At 46.4% G+C, this 26,810-nt stretch overlaps 1 protein-coding gene across 1 annotated transcript in view; it reads right to left on the bottom strand.

The window, feature by feature from the left end:
• PUDP (pseudouridine 5'-phosphatase) overlaps positions 1 to 26,810 on the bottom strand; it is a 70,184-nt gene that overhangs the window by 23,816 nt on the left and 19,558 nt on the right. The window contains exon 2 of the mRNA XM_004385182.2: positions 8,771 to 8,989. Coding sequence (XP_004385239.1) covers positions 8,771 to 8,989 — 219 coding nt within the window. The remainder of the gene's footprint in view (positions 1 to 8,770; positions 8,990 to 26,810) is intronic.

Genomic DNA, 26,810 nt, shown 5'->3' with positions numbered 1-26,810 from the left:
TGCCACCCAGGGACCTACGTGCCTATTCAACCTGTTCAAGTTTTTCTCTCTTTTTAAACCACTCAACATTTCCATCTTCCCACAGCCCAGCAGTCTGTCTCCACGTTGTACCAGAGAGTCCAGGATAGACTGCGGATTCACTCACTGTTACATGCCCGGGTGAGGCCATGGTGAGGCCTTAAGTCCAGACACAGAGAGCAGCCGCCACGTTTTTCCAAAAACATGAGCAAGCTGGAAGCACAGCACTGTTACAGAGCATAGTTCACTTATGTGATCACATCAACAATTGTGACGACGGCACAGGGCCAGACGATGTGTCCTTCTGTTGGCCACGGGGTCGACGTGAGTCGGAGCCAACTCCATGGCATCTGTCTATCTACCTACCTACCTACCATCTAGCTGTCTACCTGTCTATCTACCTATCATCTGTCTGTCTACTTGTCTGTCTATATATCTATGTATCTATCTGCCTGTCTATCTGTCTACCTATCTACCTACCATGTATCTATCTAGCCATCTATCTTATCTATGTATCTACCTATCTATCTATGTATCTATCTGCCTACCTATCTAGGAGCATATTTGTTCCCCGAATAAACAATTGCAAATGCATGATATTTTTAATAAAACTCATGTTTATACTGTAGAGAATACTAACAGATTCATGAAAAGCCTCCTTTTGTGAACTGAAATAGCTTAGTGCTATTTTTAATGACCTTCGCCATAATCATTCGATATATTGCACAAATATTTACTGAGTGCTCAAAATATATCAGCTGCATGTGAAAGGGCTGAGTGTAGTCTCCTGTTGTAAAACACAAAACCTAAGAAACCCCAAACATTCTAGTTTACTGCAAGAACCACCTTAACACCCTAGACAGGCTCACGTATACCACAACTTGCTACGTACGCAACCGATACAACAAAAGGAAAATCAGCTCACGTTCAAATGACAAACGCTAATTAATGTACATTCGCATGGGCTACACAGATGTGCCCAGGAAAAATCAACGCACTGATCTCTGTCCTACCACCGCCCTCCACCCATAAGAAGGCGGGGGAAGAAGAGGGGAGGGAAATGCTGTGTGCCTAAGCCCTAAGCCTTTCACAGGAATAAAGCAAACCATTCACTGAATGAACCATGGCATGCAAAATTCTGGGCTTATCTTAGTCAGTTTTAGTCCTTGAACCGAAGGGTTATCAACATACAACTCAAAACAGGGCAGGGAAGTAGACTTCAGGTTCTGCAATGATTTACAGCAGGTTACAAAGATGGAAAAGGAGCCCTGGTGATGCAACGGTTAAGTGCTCGGCTGCTAAATGAAAGGCTGGTGGTTCACCCAGCGGCTCCCCAGGAGAAAGACCTGGTGACCTGCTTCCGTAATGATTTCAGCCTTGGAAACCCTACAGGGCAGTTCTACTCTGTCCTATAGGGTCGCTGTGAGTCGGAATCCACTCGACGGCGCACAACAACATTCCAAACACCAGGAACAGAGTATTATTCTTACAAGGCTCTCCCAGTATTTTATCGAGCAGCATGTGATCACTCTGACATTTGGCAAATACTGGCAGTGACTGACACTGAAAATGAAAATTCCCTCCTGCTTTCCCGCGACACTTGTGCTTAGACTCAGGTCAGCAAGCCAGCGATGAGCAGACATTCTAACTGAGCAGCCACGGAGGAAAGACGTCAGCCTAGGAACCCCCAAGGGGCAGTTCTACTCTGTTGCATGGGGTCGCTACGAGTCGGAAACGACTGGATGGCACCCAACAACAATGTAAAGATGGAAACAGTCCCTTCTACTCGGGGAGGAGGGGCCTGGAAAGATTTCCAGGAAGTGACAGTGAATGAGCGAAGTGTGAGCAGACATGGGTTTGCCAAGTGGACGGAGGTGGGGAATGTTTTTAACGGATGTTGACAAAGAACGCCGACAAAGGAACAGGAAACAGCACACAACTGATGTGTTCGGGGAACAGAGGTTGAGTAGAGGACAGGGGAAAGGTGAGGCCACAACAGCAGGAGTCTGGGCAGGGTCTTCCGTTCTGCAGGGTGCAAACGGTTACGTGCTGGACTATTACCAGGAAGGTGGGTGGTTCTAACCCACCCACAGGTGCCTTAGAAGATAGACCTGGCCGTCTGCTTCCGAGAAGTCACAGCCCTGAAAACTGTGGAACGGAGCTCTACTCTGCACAAGAAGGCTTGTCAAGAATCGAATCAATTCAACGGCAACCAGAAAGAGGCAGGAGGGGTGAGCTTTTAAGATTTTCCTGTGCCCAAGAAATTTAATCTATAGAAACCTCCAATAGACAAAAATATGTATGTATAAGTTAATCTGATATACTGACATGCTTAAAATCTCATTAAAAGTCTTTTAAACATGCTGTGCCTAGTACTAGAACCTGCGGTTTAACAAGATGCATACGACCCATGGAGCGGCCGAGTTGGGAGTTCCACCTTATTTTCTGAAACCCGGGACATTCAGAAAACATCAGTTTCCAGCCAGTTCACAGGAGACAGGTCAGCAGTTTTACCAGGACACTTGGTTTCCATACAGGAAGCTCTTTCCTCCTCATAATAGAAATACTAGACAGACACGTTTCTGCAAGTCCTCATGCTCTCCCTCTTTGCTCCCATCCCCAAGCCCAACCCTGCCTTCTCAGACACAATTTGCGGTTCAAACTCCACGTGACACACGTTGCCATTTATAAATTCTGAGTTCAATTGGGAAAATTCACAATCTTCTACGTTTGTTTTCAAAAATAAGGGGTTTTTGTTCTTTTGGATGATGTGACAGATGAGATGGGCACACAAATGGTTCACACGCTCACTGCTAACTGGAAGGTTGGAGGCTGTAGTCCACTCGGAGGTGCCTTGGAAGAAAGGCCTGGTGATCTACGTCCAAAAATTCTGCCATTGAAAACTCTACGGAGCGCAGTTCTACGCTAACATGCAAGTGGCTGCCATGAGTTGGTCTCGACTCAACGGCAACTAGTTTTCTACTGTCTTAACCGATGAGATGTCATGAGAGAAACCTGGCCAAGTTTTACTTCAGCGTGAAAAACAAATGGCATCAAAACTACTAAAATGTCGTATGTGACTCAATTAATAAGACATGAGGACTGGCAGGAGCTTCCTGCCCCTACTGAGTGGAACAACGCATTCTTTCCGGAGATGATTCCATGTCTGTTGTGAATGATGAAGAAAGCAAGCAGAGAAGACGACCAGGTGTCTTAGTCACCTCGTGCTGCTGTAACAGAAATACCACAAGTAAATGGCTTTAACAAACGGAAATTTATTCTCTCACAGTCTAGGAGGCTAGAAGTCCAAATTCAGGGTGCCAGCTCCAGGGGAAGGCTTTCTCTCTCTGTCGGCTCCGGAGAAAGGTCCTTGTGATGCATCAGTCTTCCCTCTTGGTCTGGGAGCATCTCAGCGCAGGAACCTCAGGTCCAAAGGACATGCTCTGCTCCCGGCACTGCTTTCTTGGTGGTATGAGTTCCCCGTCTCTCTGCTCGCTTCTCTCTTTTATCTCTCAAGAGATTTACTCAAGATACAGCCTAATCTTGTAGATTGTGTCCTGCCTCATTAACATAACTGGGTCTAATCCTGCCTCATTAACATCACAGAGGTAGGATTTGCAACACATAGGAAAATCACATCAAATGACAAAATGGTGGACAATCACACAATTCTGGGAATCACGGCTGAGCCAAATTGACACATATTTTCGGGGGACACGATTCAATCCATAACACCAGGCAGCAGTATCTTCCAATCAGTGGCTGTCTGGTCTAATTCAGGTCTCCTAGGTTTCAGCAGAACCCAGAGAGACTGCAGGGAGAACTGGGAAACTAGAAGGAAAAGCATGTTTATAATTTGGACTTGTACGTCCATTGGCTTTCCTAATATTTGAAGAAACTGACCGACTATTTCAAAACATCGACAGTCCTGGGGAAAAGATTTCACTCGGTGCCATTCTGTTTGCTGGAAAGCTGCTTCACATACTAATTTGTTTACTTCAAATCACTTTTAAGGTTGCTGCTTCTGAGGATCTGTCGCTACAAAATCAATGTACAAACAGCTATTTAAACAGCCTGTTACTAACAGCCAGAGGAAACAATAAATTACGAAACGCTGGTCACACCTTGAATTTTCCTGGCTCTCTATAACTCTGAATACAATAAAACAATGTAAATTCACTCACCTAAATAAATGCTAAGGACATTTCAAAACCAGATCTAAAATAATTTAGTTAATCTATCAGACAATGTCATCCTTGATATTCTCAACAAACGTGCAGAGATCCAACTTCTCGAACCTTCCTTCAGTTCTCTAAACCTGAATTTTCAGCTATAACAGGCTGATGCAAGCTAATCTGCCTACTTCACAAAACTAGCAGGAAACTGCAAATGAAATCAGAATGTTCGAAAGGGCTTGGGTGTTCAACTCCTACAGAAATATCAAGCGCCACAGGGGAAAAAGATTAGAATGCTCCTAAATACATGCCATCAAAAATGGATTCCTCTCATATTCAGCAATTAGACAAAGAGGAATTATATACCCTGCTGTGGGGACCCCCAACTAATCTGAGAGTTACTAAGACAATCTGTAGACTCCTGGAGTAAAGGAAGCAGCGAGGTGGCACACAATACTGACCACCCAGGCTCCTTATTTCACTCTAAACCAATCACAAAACGACAAATACCGTATGAGACCACTACTGTAAAAACTCATGAAATGGTTTACACACAAAAAGAAACAATCTTTGATGGTTACGCGGTGGGGGGTGGGGGGGACGCACTAAATAGACAATAGGTAAGTGGTAACTTTGGCGAAAGGTAAGACAGTACACAATACTGGGGAAGCCAGCACAACTTGTACAAGGCAAGGTCATGGAAGCTTCATAGACACATCTAAACTCCCTGAGGGACTGAATTGCTGGGGGAGGGCTGTGGGGACCATGGTCTCGGGGAACATCTAGCTCAGTTGGCATAACACAGTTTATAAAGACAATGTTCTACATTCTGCTTTGGTGAGTAGCATCTGGGGTCTTAAAAGCTTGTGACCGGCCATCTGAGATACTCCACTGGTCTCACCCCCTTGGGAGCAAGGGAGAATGAAGAGAACAGGATACAAGGAAAAGATTAGTCCAAAGGACTAATGGACCACAGCTACCACGGCCTCCACCAGACTGAGTCCACTACAGCTAGATGGTGCCCTGCTACCACCACTGACTGCTCTGACCGGAATCACAACAGAGGGTTCTGGACAGAGCTGGAGAAGGATGTGGAACAAAATTCTAACACACACAAAAACGACCAGATTTACTGGCCTAAAGGAGAATGGAGAAACCCTGAGAGTATGACCCCCAGACACCCTTTTAGCTCAGTAATGAAGTCACTCTCGAGGTTTACCCTTCAGTCAAAGATCAGACAGGCCCATAAAACAAAATGAGACTAAAGGGGCACACCAGTCCAGGGACAAGGACTAGAAGGCAGGAAGGGACAGGAAAGCTGGTAATAGGGAACCCAAGGTCACAAAGTTAGAGTGTTGACATGTCGCGGGGTTGTTAACCAATGTCATAAAACAATATGTGTACTAACAGTTTAACGAGAAGCTATTTGTTCTGTAAACCTTCATCTGAAGTACAGTAAAAATAAAATAAAATAGACGGAAAAAAAATACATCACTTTAACAATTTCTACACGTACAATCCAGTGAACATTCTTCAAGTTGTGCCATCTTTCTAGCCAACCTTGTCCAAACTCTTTTACCATCGTTCGCACAAACTCACTGCCTCTCTCGCTAAGCTTCTTATCTATCCTTTTGAGTTGCTGTTGTCAAATGGATCCCATATAGATAATTCTTTACGAGTATAATGCCTAATGCAGACATTCTTTTCTAATTAGGCTAAACTATTATTTGATTCAAAGATAACTTCAGGGGATAGCTTTGGTTCAAGATTTAAAGATTTCCTTGGGATAATATTTTCGGGGGTGGGGGAGAGGGAGGTCATCTAGCCTCCATGGTTTCAGAAAATCTGGAGTCCATAAGAATTTGAAATTCTGTTCCTCATTTCCCCCTTTTGATCAGGATTCTTCTATAGAATTTTTGATCTAAATGTTCAGTAATGGTGGCTAAGCACCATCCAATTCTTTGGGTCTCATGGCAAAGGAGGCAGTTATTCATGGAGGTGACTGGACAAGTATTCCGTTTCCTCCACTGTTTCCTGACCCTCCTTCTTCCTCCTCTGGTGCTCCCAGCAAACAGAGACCAATTTACACAATTTTCATAATAACAAAAAATAAATTTAAAGAGCCCTGTAACCTCTTGCCTGAAAGAGGTCAAGAAATAGTAGGAAAATAGCAGTGACAGTCATCCAGCTAAGTTCAGTAAGACTGAAGTATCTTTGAAGAACTAGCTCCCAGCTCATTGGCAAGCTTCAGGCTTGTGTTTTCAATTCTTTTCACTCACACGATGGACATCAAATTTGCTCTAATACCTGGTCCCTGGGAGGGCCAAATGGAGATGCCGCATTGAGTGGACCACAAAGGAGACTTCACAAGACAGATTCACTAGCATCCCAGCCAAACTACTAGACTAGCTCGATAAACCATGGTTATCTCCTTGGAAATGGAACAAAAGAGATCTGAAATATATCTTAGAACACAGGACGAGAATGCTAGAAGGAAAGCTGCTTGAAAGGCTTGGGGACATGAGGAAGAAGAGGACGTGGGCCTAGCTGACACATCTGGGGTGCTCTATGCGTTACGCCATTGAATAGACTGCAGGAGTGACTATTAACTGCATGGAGGTGTTTCCATCAGTAAGCCTTGTCGGGATACCTGTGTGTGTGTGCAGTGCAGAGAACTGAATTCCCTGTGCGAGTACCCACACCTGGGGTTCGTGTACACGTCTGTTTACAGCGGAGGCGGCCAGCGTGATCACAGAGGGTGTGCATGCACGTGTGTGTGCACCCGTGTTTGTGCGTGTGTTTAATCCAAGAGCAGTCCACATATCTTCTGTGTGACACGGGCACTGGTGATAGCAGGTCTCTTTGCAGGAATATTCTCTAGTTCCCAGGGAATATTCCACCCACGTCTTGGTAGATACGTATAAATGCCGATCCACCACTGTCTGTCAGTTTGTCGTACTGTCGTGGCTGGCGTGTTGCCGTGATGCTGGCAGGTATGCCATCAGTATTTCAAATACCAGCAGGGTCACCCATGGTGGACAGGTTTCAGCGGAGCTTCTAGACTAAGACAGACTAGGAAGAAATGCCTGGCAATCTGCTTTTGAAACTCAGCCGATGAAAACCCTACGGATCACCACGGAACACTGTCTGTCATAGTGCTGGAAGATGAGCCCCCTAGGTTGGAAGACACTCATAACAGACGGTGGCCACAGAAATACACTTGAGCATACCAATGATCCTGAGGATGGTGCAGGACTAGGCAATGTTTTGTTGTTGTTGTACGTGGAGTCACCCTGAGTCGTAGACAACTCGGTGGCAACTGACAACTATATAAATATAGCTAGTACCACACCTTCCAGATAGGGTATGTTCATCTCTCTTAACACAAATTGTAAATCCAAAATTACTGCCATGATGGCAATTGATTTCTCTCTTCGCAGCAGTAACTTTAAAGACTGAGCACTCGCTCTGCAGTCCTGGTAGAATCTTAAAATAGTACTCCAATTTCAAGCATTTGACCCGGTAGTCTAGAATGTTCTTGACCTTCTCACTTCTAGCAAGAAACAGCAGGCAATCCCGTTGTGACTGATCTTCAGTTAACAAGCCTTGAGGGAGCAAAGTAATCTTTCCTTTTCGAAGGAAAACTGAATCTAAAGTAAGGAAACGGGCAAACAGCATACAGCCACGCTAAAAATTAATTATACCTTTAATTTCATTTTTTAAATTAGGCTTCTTTGGGAAAATGTAGCTGCTTAAGGTTATAATCTATTTGTTGAAGTTTTCATAGCTGCCGAATAATTAATACTATATATAATTTTGAAAAGAAAAAAGCAAAGCTATCCATTCAAGCAAACTCTGAAGCCATTCTCACATTAACGTCATCTCTACATCATCTGGAAGCCCTGGTGGCGTAGTGGTTAAGAGCTCGGCTGCTAATCAAAAGGTCGGCAATTCGAATCCATCAGCTGCTCCTTGGAAACCGTAAGGGGCAGTTCTACTCTGTCCTAGAGGGTCGCTAGGCGTCAGCATCGACTCGACAGCAACAGGTTTGGTTTTTTTTGGTTGTTGTTGTCATTACCGACCTAAACGTCCTAAAGGTACTGACAAAGTTCAAATGTTTTTGGGCCTCGAAAATCAGTGAAAGTAATGTGCATTATTTTAAGAGACTCTTTTATTAAAAGAGTAAACTGGTCAGTCCCTGCCTGGTGCACGTGGTTAAGCGCTTGGCTGTTAAATGAAAGGTTAGAGCTTTAATTCCACCTGGAGATCTAGTTCTGAAAAACCAGCCATTGAAAACTCTCTGGAGCACAGTTCCACTCTGACACACACACAGGAGCTACAGTCAGCTCTAGGACAGCTGGTTTGGTTTCAGTAGAGTAAAGGGAATCACAACACACAACAGTATCAACCGAGCCCCTGGGCAGTGCCTCTGAGGCTGACCCAGGGGGAGAATTTTCTGAGAAGGTATCAAGACAAAAGGAGATGAGCCGTGCAAGGCTGCACTTAGCCTCAAGGTTCGATTCATCCATACTTGCGCCAGTGCACAGACGCAGTCCTGGGCACAGGGAGGGGCGCACCTGGCAGCAGAGAGGCCTGGGAGAACACTTGTCTCAGCTTCATCTGGCTCTCCTCCACCAGCTCCTCCTTGGACATTGGGAGCTGCAGGACTTGTATTATAATCTCCGCGGCATCCAACGCCTTTTTACCCATGACCAGGGACTTCACATCCCAGGAGTATTTCTTCCCATAGCGATCGCATATTTCTTGAAACACCATTGAATACAGCCGTTCAGTGTCTGCAGAGACAAAAGTGAAACGGAAACGGGGAGATGATTAAGGCGCACGCTACACCAAGTCCGTATCCGTTAGGCACAGACGTACACATTACGAGTCACATTTGCTGACAGAGGTGTTCACAAGCAGCTAAGTAAAAAGTGAAAAATCTGCAGGTAGTGCTTACTGACAGAGCCCCCGGCCCTCCTCTAAGTTTGCTCAAGTACAGCTAGGGTGGTGGGGTCTCAAGAGTTAGATATTAGGAGAGAAACGAAGTCTATATTGCTGTTAAACTATCTTTTATATAAACATCTACAGATTTGAAATATGTAGTTGAGACCACGGACACCCAGAGGCGTTGCTGGGTGCTGCGAGTTTGTTCCAACTGACAGTGACCCCATGTGACAGAGCAGAACTGCCCCACGTTTCTCTAGGCTGTAACCTCTATGGGAGATTACCAGGTCTTTTCTCCCGTGGAGCCACTGGGTGGGTTCGAACTGCCAACCCTTCAGTTAGCAGCCGAGTGCTCATCTGTTGCACCACCGGGGCTCCTCCCCTCAAGCGTTGGGTGAGGTCATCACCTGGTACTCCGAAGCACCTAAAAAGAGTACTACCCAGCACTGTCTCCATGCGTGTCCCCACTACCGTGAGGGACGCCGTGGATGAGCAGCAGCACGAATCCAATCCCCAAATGTGGAGAGGAAGCCAGTACCACCTTCCACCCTCTCCATCATTTACGTCACCAGCCACCCACAGGGCGCTCCCTCAGACCCTAGCAACCCGGGGCTAGGGCAGAGCTCACAGGTTAAAAGAACGACAACTCCAGAGAGTCTCGTACCTACTGTTCCTTGGACTGCCGAAAAGGAGATGCCAGCGGCAAGCTGGGGAGGCCACACAGCGTCCTTACTCTCATCCGCCAGCTTCCCCTTCTCCTTTGGGCTCAAAACTTGCTGGAACGACTCTACAGAACTCACAAAGAGCACTGTACTTACTGTTACAGATGTATTATAGCGAAGGATACAAATCAGCATCGTCACAGGAAGAGATGCACGGATGAGGTCTGGCAGGTTCCCAGCCAGCATGGAAGTGAGCAGAGAATGGGGGACCTCGTACCGCCATGAAAGTAGTGCCAGGAGCAGAGCGCATCCTTTGGACCCAGGGTCCCTATGCTGAGAAGCTCCTAGACCAGGGGAAGATTGATGACAAGGACCTTCCTCCAGAGCCGAGAGAAAGAGAAAGCCTTCCCCTGGAGCCGGCACCCTGAATGTGGACTTGTAGCCTCCCAGACTGTGGGAGAATGAATGTGTCTGTGTTAAAGCCACCCACGTGTGGTGTCTCTGTTAAAGCAGCACGAGATGACCGAGACAGACGGTATCACTGAGGATAGAAGGCTGTAGTAGAAGCACTGCCCTCAGCACGCCATCTGACGCACACGGCGTGCCTGACAAATGCTGCCAGCCATTGTCACTGTTCCCATCATGGACTCGGAAAGACCGGCTCGCCACAAACCCTACTGCCATCTAAGTGACCTGTGAGAAGGTACTACTGCCAAGGGAAAGCGACACATTCAAAATAGAGGACGGGCTACCAAATGCAATCATCTCCACACTGGGTGAGCCACCTGGGGCTGAGTGTTTCGGTGACAATTCGCCAAATGCCCAAAAGAAAGCAGAAACGCTCTGTCCTGAGGCCTAAGCAGGGCCCGTGTCATCCCCCGAGAAGCCCACGAGAGGAGGGGGCTGTCCAGGGGTGGTGTAAAAAGAAAGCACACACTCACTGGACCGGTTGAGACTGGAGGACTCCCCGAGACTACTGCCCTGAGATACTCTTCAAACCTTGAACAGAAACTAAACCCTGAGGTCACCTTGTTGCTAAACAGCAGACTGGCTCAAAAAATAAAGAACAGCGCCCATGAGTACCGTGCTCCTTTAAAAAATCACTTATATAAGGCCAGATTGTCAATAATGACTTCAAAACAAAGAACGAAGATGAGAAAGTAAGGGGGCAGGGAAACTAGATGACTGGAAATGGAACAACCAGAATGAAAATAAAGAGAATGTTCATGCTTTGTTAAGAATGTAATCAATGTCACTGAACAAGTCGCGCAGAAACTGTTGAATGGGAACCTAAACTGCCGTGTAAGCCTTCACCAAAAACACAATAAAATATTATTTAAAAAAAAAAAGAAGGAAAGCACCCAGACTTGATTGGAAAAATTTCAAATTAAAATTCTGTTACGCAATTGAATGAGGAGTTCTGATGGCGCAGTGGTGAAGCGCTCGGCTGCGAACCAAAAGGTTGGTGGTTGGAACCCACCAGCTGCTCCGTGGGAGAAAGATGTGGCAGTCTGCTTCTGTAAAGATTTACAGGCTTGGAAACCCTATGGGTCAGTTCTACTCTGTCCTAGAGGGTCACAGCGAGTCAGAATAGACTCAACGGCAAGGGGGTTTGGTTATGCCACTGTATGCCCTGTTCTAACTTTAGCACTGAAGCCTTCATATTAGGAGCCCCCGGGTGCCGTGGATGGTTAAGCGCTAGACTACTAGCCAAAAGGTTGTCAGTTCAAACCCACCCAAAGGCACTTTGGAAAACAGGGCTGGCGATCTGCTTCTGAAAGGTCACAGCCTTGAAAGCCCTATGGCGCAGTTCTACTCTGCACACGAGGGGACACTGTGATTGGAACTGACTCCCCAACAACTAACAACAATCAGTTATGGAGCAACATTATACTGAACTGGTATATAATGATGGGTCCTGAGCAGAGCTATGAGAGGTCAGTTGCTTTTATCTGCCATTTTTCCTCTTGTAAGATGGAAACATATACAGTATATAACACCGGTGCCTCATAGCGACCCTGCAGGACAGAGCAGAACTGCCCCATAGGGTTCACTGGTGCCTAGATACTACAATACCACTTCTTTTGCATATAAGATAATATCTGGGAAACCCGATACAAACTGAGGTAAATAAAACGTGGGCACGGAGGGGAGAAGGGAAAGGGCCGTGTGTGTTTAACTGTGAAGGTCACTTTATTTAAAAAGAGGGTCTTTGCAGACCTAGTGAGCTGAGTTCACATGAGGTCATAATGGATAGGGCAGGCCCCGATCTCTTTATGAAAACGTCTGTATAAGAAGAAAAGACAGAGACGTAGACAGCGAGACAGAGCCACGTGCAGACAAGGCCACGTGCAGACCAGGGCAGACACTGCAGTGATGCAGCCACAAGCCAAGGCTGCCTGGGGCCACCAGAAGCTGGAAGACACCAGGCAGGATCCTCCCGAGCCTCTGGAGGGAGCGCGGCCCTGCCCACACCCTGAATTAAGACATCTGGCCTCCGGAATGGGGAGAGCACGCGCTTCCGTTGTTCTGCGCTCCCCAGGGAGCGCAGGTAGCACAGTGGTTAAGAGCTCGGCTGCTAACCAAAAGGTCAGCTTTCGAATCCACCAGCTGCTCCTTTGGAAACCCTAGGGGGCAGTTCTACTCTGTCCTATAGGGCTGCTATGCGTCAGGTTTTTTTGGCAGGCCCCCATGGTGTGGCACTTGTTATGGCTGTCCTCGAAGCTAATACAGGCTAATACAGTTTTTTCTACAAAAGATACTGGAACTTTAAGAAAAGCCTTCCCAAGCTGCTTGTAGAAGGAACTGTATTTTGGGTGACCAGCTGAGTAACTGGGGTTTTCTGAAACCGCCCACACTGACTCTCCTTGAAGAAGTTAAATCCGAGAGGGAAGGGCTGCTGCCTTCCTCGGCTCGACAGCAGGGTGAGGCAAAGCCTTCGGTAACAGAGGTCACCCAGGAACGAGTTGCTGTTGTTGGGTGCAGTTGAGCGGATTCCAACTCGTCGTGACCCCAAGTGACAGAGCAGAACTGCCTCTTAGGGTTTCCTAGGCTATAATCTCTCTGCGAGAGAAAAGGCCTGGCAATCCCGTCCTGTAAAAATCACTGCCTGGGAGACCGTACGGGGTAGTTCTGCTTTGTCCTACAGGGTCGCTATGAGTCGGTATCAACTCCACGGCAGCCAGCAACCACGATGAGCTTTATGGGAGCCGATCGCTGGGTGGGTTCAAACCGTCGACCTTTTGGTTAGCAGCTGAGTGCTTAACCACTGCGCCGCCAGGGCTCCTTCCAGAAATGGGTGATCTCTGCACGATCGGGATCCCTGTGAGGGGGGAAAGGGTGAGGGGTCAGGGCAAGGAGAAGGGCAGACTGGGAGGGAGACAGTCCCTCTGACCTTCTTAACTTGAACATCTTTTTTCCAGTCCTTGAGAGAGGACAAGAGTGACAGAAAGAAACCCCAGCCCCCGCAGAGGGGGAACCACATCGCTGAAAGCAATAACCCGCGTGCCGGGGGCAAGCGCCAGAGGAAGACGGGAAGGAAGGAGGCGGTGCCAGGGCCTCGGCGGAAACGAGGTACAAGGAAGGAGAAAGGCCTTTGATGAAACACCAATCCCGAAGCCAGAAAAAGTGCTGTATCCTTTTAAAGTGCTTCAAATCATGTTTAGTTAAAGCTTAACCAGGGCTGGAGTACTCAACAAGCAAGATACGCACAGACTTAACTTGAGGTGCTTACGAATCCGTACTGAACAATTTCACCTGTTTTTCGTCACACCAAAGATGTGGGAAACTCACGGGAAATTATTCGCTACAGATGAGTAAGTAAACACAAGTTAGCCCGTGCATACCTTGCTTAATGGAAACCGGTGTATACCATGCATACTGGTTAATCCACCCCTGCTTAAAGCCCTCAGAGCTTTTAATTTAAAAGATATGGGAAAGCAGGATTATAAATCCGTAGGGACTTCACAGACAGTGGCTTTCCTTAACAATTCGGATCAAACTGTCCCCAGTTCTCTATGGGATAAGGAAGGCGCTAAACAAGTAATTCAACTCCTCAGATGAAATGGTGACTTCGCCAGCTGACAACAGCACACCTAGATAGAGAGACAGCTTTCCAAAATGAAGATGTTCTCCAGAAGCAAAGGCTAAGGGCACAACGCGGCAGTGCCAAGCCACGAAATGCCTATTCTCGCCTGCTGACGAGGTGAAGCTCTTCTACTGTGCGTCTGTGGGATGCTTAGCAGGACACTCAACAAGGTTGTGGAGTGGCTGTAGACACACACACAAGAAGAAAATCCTTACCTTCGCTCAGCGAGTATCTGAGTTACCTAGTGCTGCTGTAACAGAAATACCGCAAGTGGGTGGCTTTAACAAAGAGAATTTTATTCTCTCACAGTCCAGTCGGCTAGGAAGTCCGAATTCAGGGTGCCAGCTCCAGGGGAAGGCTTTCTCTCTCTGTCAGCTCTGGGAAAAGGTCCTTGTCATCAATCTTCCCTTTGTCTATGAACTTCTCAGCACAGGGACCCAGGGTTGAAAGGACACGCTATTCTCCTGGCTCTTGTTTCTTGGTGGTATGAGGTCCCCCATTCTCTCTGCTTGCTTCTCTCTTTTATATCTTACAAGAGATTGACTTAAGATACAACCTAATCTTGTAGATTGAATCCTGCCTCATTAACTTCATAGAGGAAGGATTTACAACACATAGGAAAATCCCATCAGAGGACAAAATGGTGGACAACCACACAGTACTGGGAACCATGGCCTAGCCAAGCTGACATACATGATTGGGAGACAGGATTCAATCCATGACAGTGAGTGAGAGAAAAGTTGCAGGTGAACCCAAACCTCCCTTCCAAAACTGACCTGTGAAGCCCATCTGGGCAACTGCAGTGGCAGCTGCAGCAGGTGAGGCAATTGGAAAGCCAAGGGAGTAGATGAGACGGGAACTCGGCACCCCAGGCATGGGGCCTGAAAGAAGGTTTCAGGGAAGGCTGGCAGTGGTTGAGCACTCAGCTGCTAACCAAAAGGTTGAACCCACCAGGCCCTCTGCGGGAGAAAGATGTAGCAGTCTGCTTCCCTAAAGATTACAGCCCTGGAAATCGTGTGGAGCAGCTCTACTCTGTCCTACAGGCTTACTATGAGTCGGAATCGACTCAACGGCAGTGCGGTTGGTTGGGTAGCACAAATGGTCAATAGCTCAACTACTAGCTGAAGGGTTGGAGGTTAGAGTCCACCCAGAGGCATCTAGGAAGAAAGACGTGGCAATCTACTTTGGAAAAATCCGCCATTGAAAACCCTAGGGGGCGGAGTTCTACTCTGACACACGTTTAGTGTCAATACGAATATTTATACATTTCCTGATACAAATATCAATGGGTTTGATTGTGAGTGCACCCCAGAACCCACTGACAGGGCTATAGAACATATGTATTCTAATACTTTTAAAACTAAAAAAAAAAAAAGAACTCTATCTGGCTCTCAGGTTCCAGAGAAGGAACTGTGCATCCCATTTACACTGCTTGCTCATTGTGCACATCTTGAATGAACCAATTCAACTTTTTTTCAAGACAGATTTTAACATCTCTTGAACACAGTTTTGTTTTAATTAATCCATTATTTCCAGTTACAAAAAACAAAACAGGATAACCTAAACCCAGAGTGTTTTATGTTACAAATATATCAGTTCCTTAAAAACACAAAATTAACTTCCAAGAAAGACCCATTTGGGGCTGAAATCAAGTTGTCATAACCTAGCAGTCAGGAAGATGTGGCAGACGGCATACTTGTTCTCACCCAGGAGTGTGGCAATATTTTTGAATAAGGTGAAAACTACACATTTTAAATGTGAACTGCTTTAATAAAAAGCCAGCATGCAGTATATTTTGATAAAAGTGGCGGTGGTAGTATTTTTCTAAGACATTTGTATGGCACAGAGTAGGTGATGGATAATTATTTGTTGAATAGATTTTAAAAATGGATTCTCTAATTTTGTCAACAAAAATATTCCACCACTAAACCGAAAAAAGAAACAAAAAACCAAACCCTTTGCCAGCTAGTCAACTCTAACTCATAGCGACCCTACAGGACAGAGTAGAATTGCCCCACAGGGTTTCCAAGGAGCAACTGGTGGATTTGAACTGCCAACCTTTTGGTTAGCAGCTGAGCTCTTAACCACTGTGAGAAAAGCAGCAGTGGTTAAGTGCTCCCCTGCTATCAAAAGGTCGGTGGTTTGAACTCACCAGCTGCTTCTCGGGAGAAAGACCTAGCAATCTGCTCTCATAAAGATTACAGCCCAGAAAACCCTATGGGGGTAGTTCTACTCTGTTACATGGAGTCGTTGTAAGTCAGAATCGACTTGACGGCACCCAATAACAACGACAAATACTTCTATAGGCTCCGGGTGGTGCAAAAGGTTAATGTGCTCGACTCCTAACCTAAAGGTTGGATATTCAAGTCCATCCAGGGGCCTAGGAAGAAAGGCCTGGTGATCTGCTTCCATAAAGATCACAGCCTACAAAACCCTATGTACAGGGCAATTCTACTCTGTCACACAGGGTCGCTATGGGTTGAAATTGACTCGAAGGCACCCAACAACAAGTTTCCTGAATACACTGGCTGTCCCAGTGTGGGCCTGCAGTACATGAGCGACCCGTGGGAGCTTGCCAGGAATGAAAATCGCTGGTCCCAGCCAGACACACAGAATCAGACACTCTGGGGGTGAGGTGCAAGGACCTGTGCTGTACCGGGCTCTCCAGGTGATTCAGATGCGGGTTAAAGGTAAAAACAATCCAGACCCAACATGATGTTTTTTACTGAAACCCTGTGCTCCATCAAGTCAGAGATTAAAAAAAAAAAAAAAAAGAACCAATTTTAACTAAAAGTGGCTTAATTTTAACGATGACATAAATGCAGGTATTAGTAGAAATTAAAGAAACAAAACGGTCTGTGATGACAGGAACCCCAACGTTTATGCTTTGCTCTGTTATATCCCGGGACCTCTTAGACTTTGGTACCTTTCCTGTTTCCTTCCCTCCCCTCAAAGCAGATTTATGTTAATATATCTATAGTAAATGCAAGGTATTTTTATATACGAAATCTTATCTGTGACCCATTCTTTCTAAAGTTTACTGCAGAAAACAACGCCAGTTAATGGGTGCTCTCAGTTAAATACAGGTTGAGGAATCCATACTGCATAAATGACACCTGCGCAGCAGTGAACATTAGGTACAGCATTGCAGATACCTGGCAAAGGTAAGCCTCTTTAGAAAAGCCACAATAATGAGCTACAGTTCCTTTAGACAAACAAGTTACAGTTTCTTTTAAGGAAACATTTCTCATGGAATAAAAATACAGACAACAGAGCATTGTGTTATGGATTGAATTGTGTCTCTAAAGAAAGGTGTTGTAAATCCTAACCCCTATACCTGTGGTTAAGTAGCCCTGGTGGCGCAGTGGTTAAACCCTAGGATGCTAAACAGAAGGTCAGTGGTCTGAACCCACCAGCCACTCCTCAGGAGAAAGACGTGGCAGTCTGCTTCCCTAAAGATTTATGGCCTTGGAAACCCTATGGGGCAGTTCTACTCTGTCCTCCAGGTCGCTGTGAGTTAGAATGGACTCGAAGGCAGTGGGTTTTGCTTGATATGTGTGGTTATAACCCCATTTGGGAAGAGGGTTTTCTTTGTCATATTAATTAGGCAGTACTAGCATAGAGTGTGTCTTGAATCAATCTCTTTTGAGATATAAAATAGTAGCTACAGCAAGCAAGCACAAACGGAGGGGAAAAAACAAGCCACATGATCACCAAGGAACCAAGGAACAGAATCTGAGAAGAGACAAGGATTCTCCCCCAGGCAGACAGAAAGAGCCTTCCCCTAGGGCCAAAACCCACTGCCATCAAGTCCATCATCCCGCCTCACCACCTCACAGCAACCCTGTAGGACAGAGGAGAACTGCCCTATAGCGTTTCCAAGGCTGTCATCTGTACGGAAGCAGACTGCCACATCTGTCTCTCGAGGAACAGCTGGCAGGTTCGTATTGATGACCTATCAGTTAGCAGCCGAGCGCTTAACCGCTGTGCCACCAGGACTCCTTTCCCCTAGAGCAGGCACCCTGCATTTGGACTTTCAGCCTCCTGAACCGTGAGAAAACACATTTCTGTTCGTAAAGCCACCCACCTGTGGTATTTCTGTTCGTAAAGCCACCCACCTGTGGTATTTCTGTTATAGCAGCACTAGAGAACTGAGACACACTGTATTGACAGGATTACTCAATGGATTCGTAGTCATCTTTAACGGAAATCAAGAGAAGAATCACCGGGAAATATAAAATGCTGTGTGCAGCTGGTGACCTGGCCTGCAGAAGAACTACCGGAGGGAGCTAGCCCCCAGCCCATCTGTCTGGCACAGACTCAAAGGCAGGCAGGAAACCTCAGACCATTCAAGGAACCACCGCACCTGTGAGGGCCTGGAGCCTGAACTGCTTCGCTTCTACCCCGGCCCCATCCTCCAGGCCTGCCGCCTGCGCTAACCCATTTCTTCTGACCCTGACACAGAAATATAGGCTGCCAGGATCTGTGTGGTTTGTGGTAATCACTTCTAAACCATACAGCAGTGAGGCTAGCTGCTAAACGAAGAGAGGAGGTGGGTCTGTAGCCAGATAAGGAAAACCAAAGAACAGATATGGTAAGAATCTAGTGCCAGCTACACACACACACACACACACACCCCCTTCCTTCCAGCCTGTCCACACATCTCCACCCACAGCACCTCCCACTGATAAACACCAGACTACAAACCACGACAGCAAGGAACAAACCCATCCTGTGCAATACTCAACTGTAGCATGTGCTGGATTTGCTGAATTGTATTTGTTGCAATGGTGTAATTTTCTCACTGCTACTATATATTATTTCAGTTATACTCTGGATGTTTAAAAAAAAAAAAAATTTAACGGTATACAAAGGAATCTAAACCACCCTAAAAATGTATTTTTTCCCTAAAAGAAGTTTCAGTCCGTGATGGTTAAGGCTGTGTCAACTTGGCTGGGCCCCGACTCGCAGTGGTTTGGCAGTTATGATGCAGCTTGGCAGTTGGATGATGTTGTGATCACTGAGATCTGATATAATATGACTACCCAATGATTGGATATACTGTGAATAGCCAATCAGTTGAAACGGAGTTTCCCTGGGTTTGTGGCCTGCATCGAATATAAGTGGACGTTCTGGCAAGGCTTGTGGGCTTTTGCTTGCTTTCAATCCTACAGCTGGCTCCTGGTTGTCCGACCTCCAGTTCTTGGGACTTGAGCTAGCAGCTTACCTGCCACCTTGCCTGCTGATCTTGGGACTCATCCATCTTCACAGCCTGTGAGCAAGAGCCTTGCTCTCCAGCCTGCCACTCTTGGGTTCGCCTGCCCCTGTGGCTACATGAAGCAGGAGAAGCCTCTATCCTGACCCACAGACTTGGGACGTTCCACCCTCTACAACCGCATCAGCCATTTCCTTGATATAAATCTTTCTCTCTATATATTTATATGCTTTACTGGTTTTGCTTCTCTAGAGAACCCCGCCTAAGACACAGTCCAAGTTTCAAATGACTGAGCACAGAGGTCCCACTGGAACAAATATGTATAAACTGGGAACTTCCATATTACAAAAGTAAACGAAATACAAACTATTGAGGAGAATCACAGTTGAACAACCTTTGTTGTTGTTGTTGGTTGGCTCCGACACATGGCGACCCCAGGTAAAACAGAATGCAACGTGGCCCAGTCCTGCACCATCTTCGTGGTCACTGGTATGTTCGAGTTCATTGTTGTGACCATTCTGTTAGTCCACCTCACAGAGGGTCTCCCTGGTTTTCCCCGATCTTCTACCTTACCCTGAAGAAACCAGAAATCATGACTATATACAAATGGCACCTGACAGCAATACAATCAATTCAACAAATATTTATTGGTTGCTACTATGTGCTATAGGTCCTAGATGGTACAAAGCTTAAGTGCTCGGCTGCTAACCTAAAGGTTGGGGGTTTGAGCCCACCCAGCAGCGTCGCAGAGGAAAAGTCCTGCAATGTGCTTCGTAAAGATGACAGCCAAGAAAACCCTACAGAGCTCAGTTCTACTCCGTAACACACGGGGTGGCTCTGAGTCAGACCTCACTGGACTGTCACTTAACAACCACTGTGTCACTAAGCACTCAGAAACATGGGATAGCTGACCGAAACAGCGTTCTTAAGTTAATAAATCACTGATCAGGACTGAGAAAGCGCTCTGATACATGTTGAATAATAAATAAGGGAAGGGACATTCAAATGCCAGCAGAGAGAAGGGAAACCTTGCCAAAAGAGTGATTATGGAAAGGCTGTTACATAAACCAGAACGGTTTTCTCAGCTTAAACCCTCCTGATGGGCCACCCACAGCGAACCACAGAGACTTACCACCAGAGAAATTTCCTCTCAGACCATCTGCTAAGCTAACAGCCAAGAAAACACTATGGAGCTCAGTTCTGCTCTGCCACATGGGGTCACCAGGAGTCCAAATCGACTTGATGGCAATTAACAACAACAACGGTCTATAGTTTCATTAGCATCCATGCCAATGACATGCCCAAGAGTACCTCTTACTGGTACTGTGGCCAGTAAAATAATTGGTAATAGAGTCAAACACTGTTGAACATTTCACTGACCGTGTTTCACACGCATGACAGAAATCTCACAACAACATTTTCTGGTAGGAACAAGAATTATACCCAATTTTCAGATGGGCATACTGACGCTGGGGGAGGGAGGCAAGCTGTTGGACACCACGTAGGAGACTGAGAAAGATTCAACTTTTGTTGAATTTCCCAGCTCCTGTTCTCAGTCACTATGTCTCTACTAACAGCTCACTGCTGGCTAAACCAAAACCTGCGACCGTTGAGTCAATTTTGACCCATAGAGACCCTACAGGACAGGGCAGAACTGCCCCCAGAGGGTCTCCACGGCTGCAAATCTTTACGGAGGCAGACTGCCATATCTTTCTCCCATGGAGCTGCTGGTGGGTTCGTACTGCCAACCTTTCAGTTATCAGCTGAGCTCTTCAACCACTGCACCACCAGGGCTCCCCACACTGTTGGCTGGCACCTAGATTTTCACGTGTTGAAATTTTTCATCTCTCTAACCCTTTACTTTGCCTTTTTGCAAACCTAAGCTCTGGGTTTCATGGTTGCCGCATGTAATTGCATCTCGTTGGAAAAGACTCATCTGGAATCTTATGGTGATATTTTCAGACCGCAGTCCCTGAATTTGAAGAGAACGTACCCAGCTGAAATTAAGGTACATGATGACCAGAATCTTGCAAATGGCTGGCTTTCACCAAAGGTGAGTTCTCTTCAAGATTCCTTTCAAGACCTGGAACACAGATGATCACAATCGGACACAGGAGAGCCCCCATCAGGTCACTGAGTCCTACGTTGAGTCTTGTGGCTCATGAACATTAACGGTGAAATGCGTCGCTACGTCGCTACTAACCCAAAGGTGGGTGGTTCGAATCCACCCAGAGACGCCTCAGAAGAAAGGCCTGGGGATCGACTTCTGAAAAATCAGCCCTTGAAAGCCCTATAGAGCGGAGTTCTACTCTGACACACATGGGGGCGCCATGAGCTGAAGTCAACTCAATGTCAACTGGTTGAAGTGACCCTGGGTGACACAGTTAACATGCTCTGCTACTAACTAAAAGGCTGGAGGTTCAAGGACACCCAGAGGCGCCTCAGAAGAAAGGCCTGGGGATCCACTTTAGAAAAATCTGCCACTGAACACCCTATGGAGCACAATTCTACTTGGTTGCTATGAGTTGGAATCTACTCAACAGCACACAACATTCATAGACAACAGCAGTGCGTCGCAAAGTGGACACACGTGGGGTCACCATGAGTCAGAGTCAACTCGACTGCAACTGGCTTTTGGGTTCTCCTACAGAGGAACTATCCTTGGGAAGGCCCAGATCCTCTTCCACCCCCCTCAGTCTCCCTAGACCACTGCACCGTGGCGACCGCACTCTTACCCCTGAATCTTCTACGAGCACCACTCTGCCTCTGTCTCCAGGGCAGTCAATATGAGCAAGAACACAAAACAAAATCCAAGGACACTCCTAGCTGAAAAAGCAAAAGAAGACGTTGTTTTCACTCTCGTGCTGTAGAGGGCTTGAGAAACGGAAGACAGGAGGTTTTAGAGTTTGAAACCATCAAGCCCGCATCTTCTTTTGACAAGATCTCAGGGAGGTGAGCGTTTGAATGCCACACGTCCGTCACGTGTGTAAGTGAGAAGGGAGCAGGCAGCATATGGTGATGATGAGGCTACTTAAAAACCTCCCACATCCTGAGCTGACGACCCACTTGTCTCAATTACACTAGCACTTTCTGTCTCGATGCGGGAGCGTGGTGGTAGCAGAGCGCTGAGACAGGAATTAGTTTATCGGCCACACGTTCTTCACTGGGAGAAGTGTTTCATTAAGCACGAGGGCTTCGTGGGTGAGCATCACAGAAGCTTCTGGAAGCTTCACCTGTGTGAAGAAGGTGGAGGGACAATGCCAAGAGCATATGTTTGGGAGTCTGACCGACCTAGATTTACACACTGGCTTTGTCACTTCCTACGTTACCTTAACATAAACAGAGAAAAGACTGAAGCTGTCAAGGATTTCATTTTACTTGGATCCACAATCAACACCCATGGAAGCAGGAGTCAGGAAATCAAAAGATGCATTGCGTTGGGCAAATCTGCTGCAAAAGACCTTTTCAAAGTGTTAAGAAGCAAAGATGTCACTTTGAGGACTAACGTGCACCTCACGCAAGCTATGGTATCACCTCACACATGCAAAAGCGGGACAATGAGTAAGGAAGACTGAAGAAGAACTGATACCTTTCAATTATGGTGTTGGCAAAGAATACTGAATATACCATGGACTGCCAAAAGAATGAACAAAATGTGTCTTGGAGGAAGTACAGCCAGAGTGCTCCTTAGAAGCAAGGATGTCAAGACTACATCTCACATACTTTGGATATGTTATCAGGAGGGACCAGTCCCTGGAGAAGGACATCATGTTTGGTCAGGCAGAGGGTCAGTAAAAGAGAGGAAAAGCCTCAATGAGATGGACTGACACAGTGGCTGTAACAATGGGCTCAAGCATAGCAACAACTGGGAGGATGGCACAGGATCCAGCAGTGTTTAGTTCTGTTGTACACACGGTAGCTGTGAGTTGGAACCGACTCAGAGGGGCCTAACAACAGCTGTGGTACCTTACGCGCTCGGGCTGCTAACAGAAAAGTTAGCAGTTCAAACCCACCCAGTGGCTCTTCGTGAGAAAACCTAGTGATTTGCTCCTGTAAATACTACAGCCTTGAAAACCCTATGAGGCAGTTATACTCTGTCACATGGGGTCGCTATGAGTCAAAAATTGACTGGACAGCACCTAACAACATCAACGTGTCACTTTGTTGAAGAATAAATCTCTGTGAAATTCAGTTTTCACGTGGTGAAATGGGGATGATCTCCTCTATCAGCCTCGGCTGTCTGGAGATGAAGTGAAACATACACAAATTATGCAAAAGAGTATGTGCTGGGCAAACAGCTGCTATGGCGACAAGGTAAGGTCTGAGATAAAGGGAAGGCATCTGCCCTCCTGAGGGTCTGCAGAGGGTGCCCATGAAGGCAGGAGAAGAGCCAGTCAATGGAAACCCACTTGTTATGGACTGAATTGTGTTCCCCAAAAGAGGTGTCGGAATCCTAACCCCTATACCTGTGGATGGGATCCCATTTGCGAACAGAGATTTCTTTGTTATGTGTCTGAGGCCTCATCAGCGTAGGGTGTGTCTTAAGCCAATCACGTTCCAGATATAAAAGGAACAGATTACGTACTGAGAAGCAAGCACAAAAGGAGAAAAGATAGATGCCACATGAAGATCTCCGAAGAACCAAGGAACAGAAGCTGAAAAGAGACAAGGACCTTCCCCCCGAGCTGACAGAGCGCTTTCTCCCAGAGCCAGCGCCCTGAATTCGGACTGCAGTCTCCTGAACTCTGAGAAAACACATTTCTGTTGTTTAAAGCCACCCACCTGGGGTATTTCTGTTACAGCAGCACTCGGGGACTGAGACATCATGTAAAGAGACGACAGAAAGGACCCCTGAGGAGAGCCTCGGTGGACTGGTACTTAGACCCATGGGCCTCGCGTTCCACCAGCTCTTGTCCCTAATCTGTCCTCCCCCGGCAGAACTGAGCAGAAACCAGGGCGGTGTCAGCTAGCCCCTGGTGCTGCAGGGAGTCCGTCCTCCACCCCCACACGCTCGGGGCTAAGAGCAGGTTGCACTTCTCACTTGCTTATAATTATGGGGGAGGTGGGATTGAAGGGGTGCTTTCACAGGAGAAGAGGTACCCTAGTTCACATGGGGTGACAGCCTGTCACCTCCACAGAGAAGAGGGAGGCTTTTTGGGGAGAAAAGCCAAAGGTAGGAGGCCAAGGGGAGGCTTGGGGTCACTCAGGGTTTGACGCTGCAATGAGAATACTGGGGTCTGGTCCATCCTGAGGGCTCCTTCACTGGTGTGCTGGGTGACAGGCCTCTCTCTCAGCCACGCCCAGGACGGTGGTGGCAGGATAGAGAGCTATGGATCTGAGTTTATAAATTCCTGAGAGCTACACGATCTTTAAAGAGAGCTGTACAAAGGAGGTGTTGTTAGTTGACTCTGACTCATGCTGACCCCATGTGAGCAGAGTAGAACTGCCCCATAGCATTTTCAAGGCTGTGACCTTTTGGATGTAGATCACCAGGCATTACACTTCCTAGGCACCACTGCACGGGTTCAAACTACCAACATCTCAGCTAGTAGTCCCGTGTTTAACCATTTGTACCACCCAGGGACACGTGTCCAAACAACAGAGAGTCTTCAATCCTTCAGATATTGGGAGTACAATGATGTTTCTACATTAATTTGCACAAGAAGCTGATATACATGAAAAAGAGTTTGTAAAGACAAGGTTCTACATTCTACCTTGGTGAGTAGCTTCTGGGGTCTTAAAAGCTTGTGAGCAGCCATCTAAGATACTCCACTGGTCTCACGCCTTCGGGAGCAAGGGAGAATGAAGAGAACAGGATACAAGGAAAAGATTAGTACAAAGGACTAATGGACCACAGCTACCAAAGCCTCCACCAGACTGAGTCCAGTACAGCTAGATGGTGCCTGGCTACCACCACTGACTGCTCTGACCGGGACCACAACAGAGGGTCCTGGACAGAGCTGGAAAAGGATGTAGAACAAAATTCTAACTCATAAAAAAAGACCAGATTTACTGGCCGGAAAGAGACTAGAGAAACCCTGAGAGTACGGCCCCCAGACACCCTTTTAGCTCAGTGGTGAAGTCACTCCTGATGTTCACCGTTCAGCCAGGGATTGGACAGCCCCATAAAACAAAATGGGACTAATGAGACACAGCAGTCCAGGGACAAGGACTAGAAGGCAGGAGAGGACAAGAAAGCTGGTGATAGGGAACCCAAGGTTGAGAAGAGACAATGTTGACATGTCGTGGGGTTGTTAACCTTTGTCATAGGGCAATATGTGTCCTAACTGTTTAATGAGAAACTATTTGTTCTGTAAACCTTCATCTAAGGTACAAAAAAAAAGAATTACCTATGTGAGATCAAATTGACAACAGCAACTCAAAAGGTTTGATGGGAAGCCTAGGGGGCAGTGAGTTCAAGATAATGGTTATGGAATAACTTGGAAAAGGATAGTTAGAATAGCAGCACAACTGGAAGAATGTAATCGATGTCACTGAATTGTACATGTAGAAACTTTTGAAATGGTGTAACTTTGGCTATGTATATTTTCACCAATAAAAAGGAGCTCAAGATCGAGAAGGGAGAATGTTGACATGTCGTGGGGTTGTTAACCATTGTCGTAAGACAATATGTGTACTGACTGCTTAATGACAAAGTATTTGTTCTGTAAACCATTTAAAGTACAACAAAAAAATATTTAAATAAATAAAAAGCAGACAATGGCATAATGGACTAAAGAAAACAAATCCAACGATATACTGTCTACAAGAGACACACGTTAGATAGAAAGACGCAACAAGGCTGCAAGCAAAAGGACAGAAAAAGATTTACCACACAAACAGAAACCAAAACAGACCTGCTATAGCTGTACTAAAGCTAAAAACCCACTGCCATCAAGGCAATTTCAACTCAGTCACCCCACAGAGTAGAGTAGACTGACCCACAGGGTTTCCAATGAGCGGCTGGTGGATTCAAACTGCCGACCTTTTGGCTAGCAGCTGAGCTCTTAAGCACTGTGCCACCAAGGCCCCACAGCTATGCTAGCAACAGATAAATTAGACTTTAAGAAAAAAATTCTTTACTAGAAGCAAACAGCATTTTATAATGATTAAAGAGCCAGTCCATCAAGAAGATGCAACAATTACAAACATATGTGAACTCAACAACAGAGCCACCGTGAAGCAAAAACAGAACTGAAGTGGAAAACAGACAGCTCAACAATAACAACTGGAGACTTCAACACCTCACTGTCAGTGACGGAGAGAGCAGGTGGTCTGACGACCAACAAGGGAACAGAAGACTTGAACCGCGCTGTAAACCACCAAGGAGCCCTGGTGGCACAGTGGTTAAAAGCTCGGCTACTAACCAAAAGGTCGGCCGTTCGAATCCACCAGCTGCTCCTTGAAACCCTACGGGGCAGTTCTACCCTGTCCCATAGGGTCACTATAAATCAGAATTGACCCAACAGCAATGGGTTTGGTTTTTGGTGTTCTTAATAAATCACCTACACCTAACAAACATCTACAGAACACTGCACCCAGCACTAACAGAACACACATTTTTCTCTAGTGCACATGGAACATTCTCCAGGATAGACCACATGTTATTGTTAGGTGCTGCTGAGTCACCGACCCTATGTACAACAGAACAAAACACTGCCCGATCCTGCGCCATTCTCACAATTGTTGCTATGATTAAGCCCAAA

Source organism: Trichechus manatus, unplaced genomic scaffold, assembly GCF_000243295.1.
Source record: "Trichechus manatus latirostris isolate Lorelei unplaced genomic scaffold, TriManLat1.0 scaffold00134, whole genome shotgun sequence".
In the NCBI taxonomy this organism is placed as follows: Eukaryota; Metazoa; Chordata; class Mammalia; order Sirenia; family Trichechidae; genus Trichechus; species Trichechus manatus.
The sequence above is the reverse complement of the archived record's forward strand: the minus strand, read 5'-3'. Positions and strand labels throughout refer to the sequence as shown.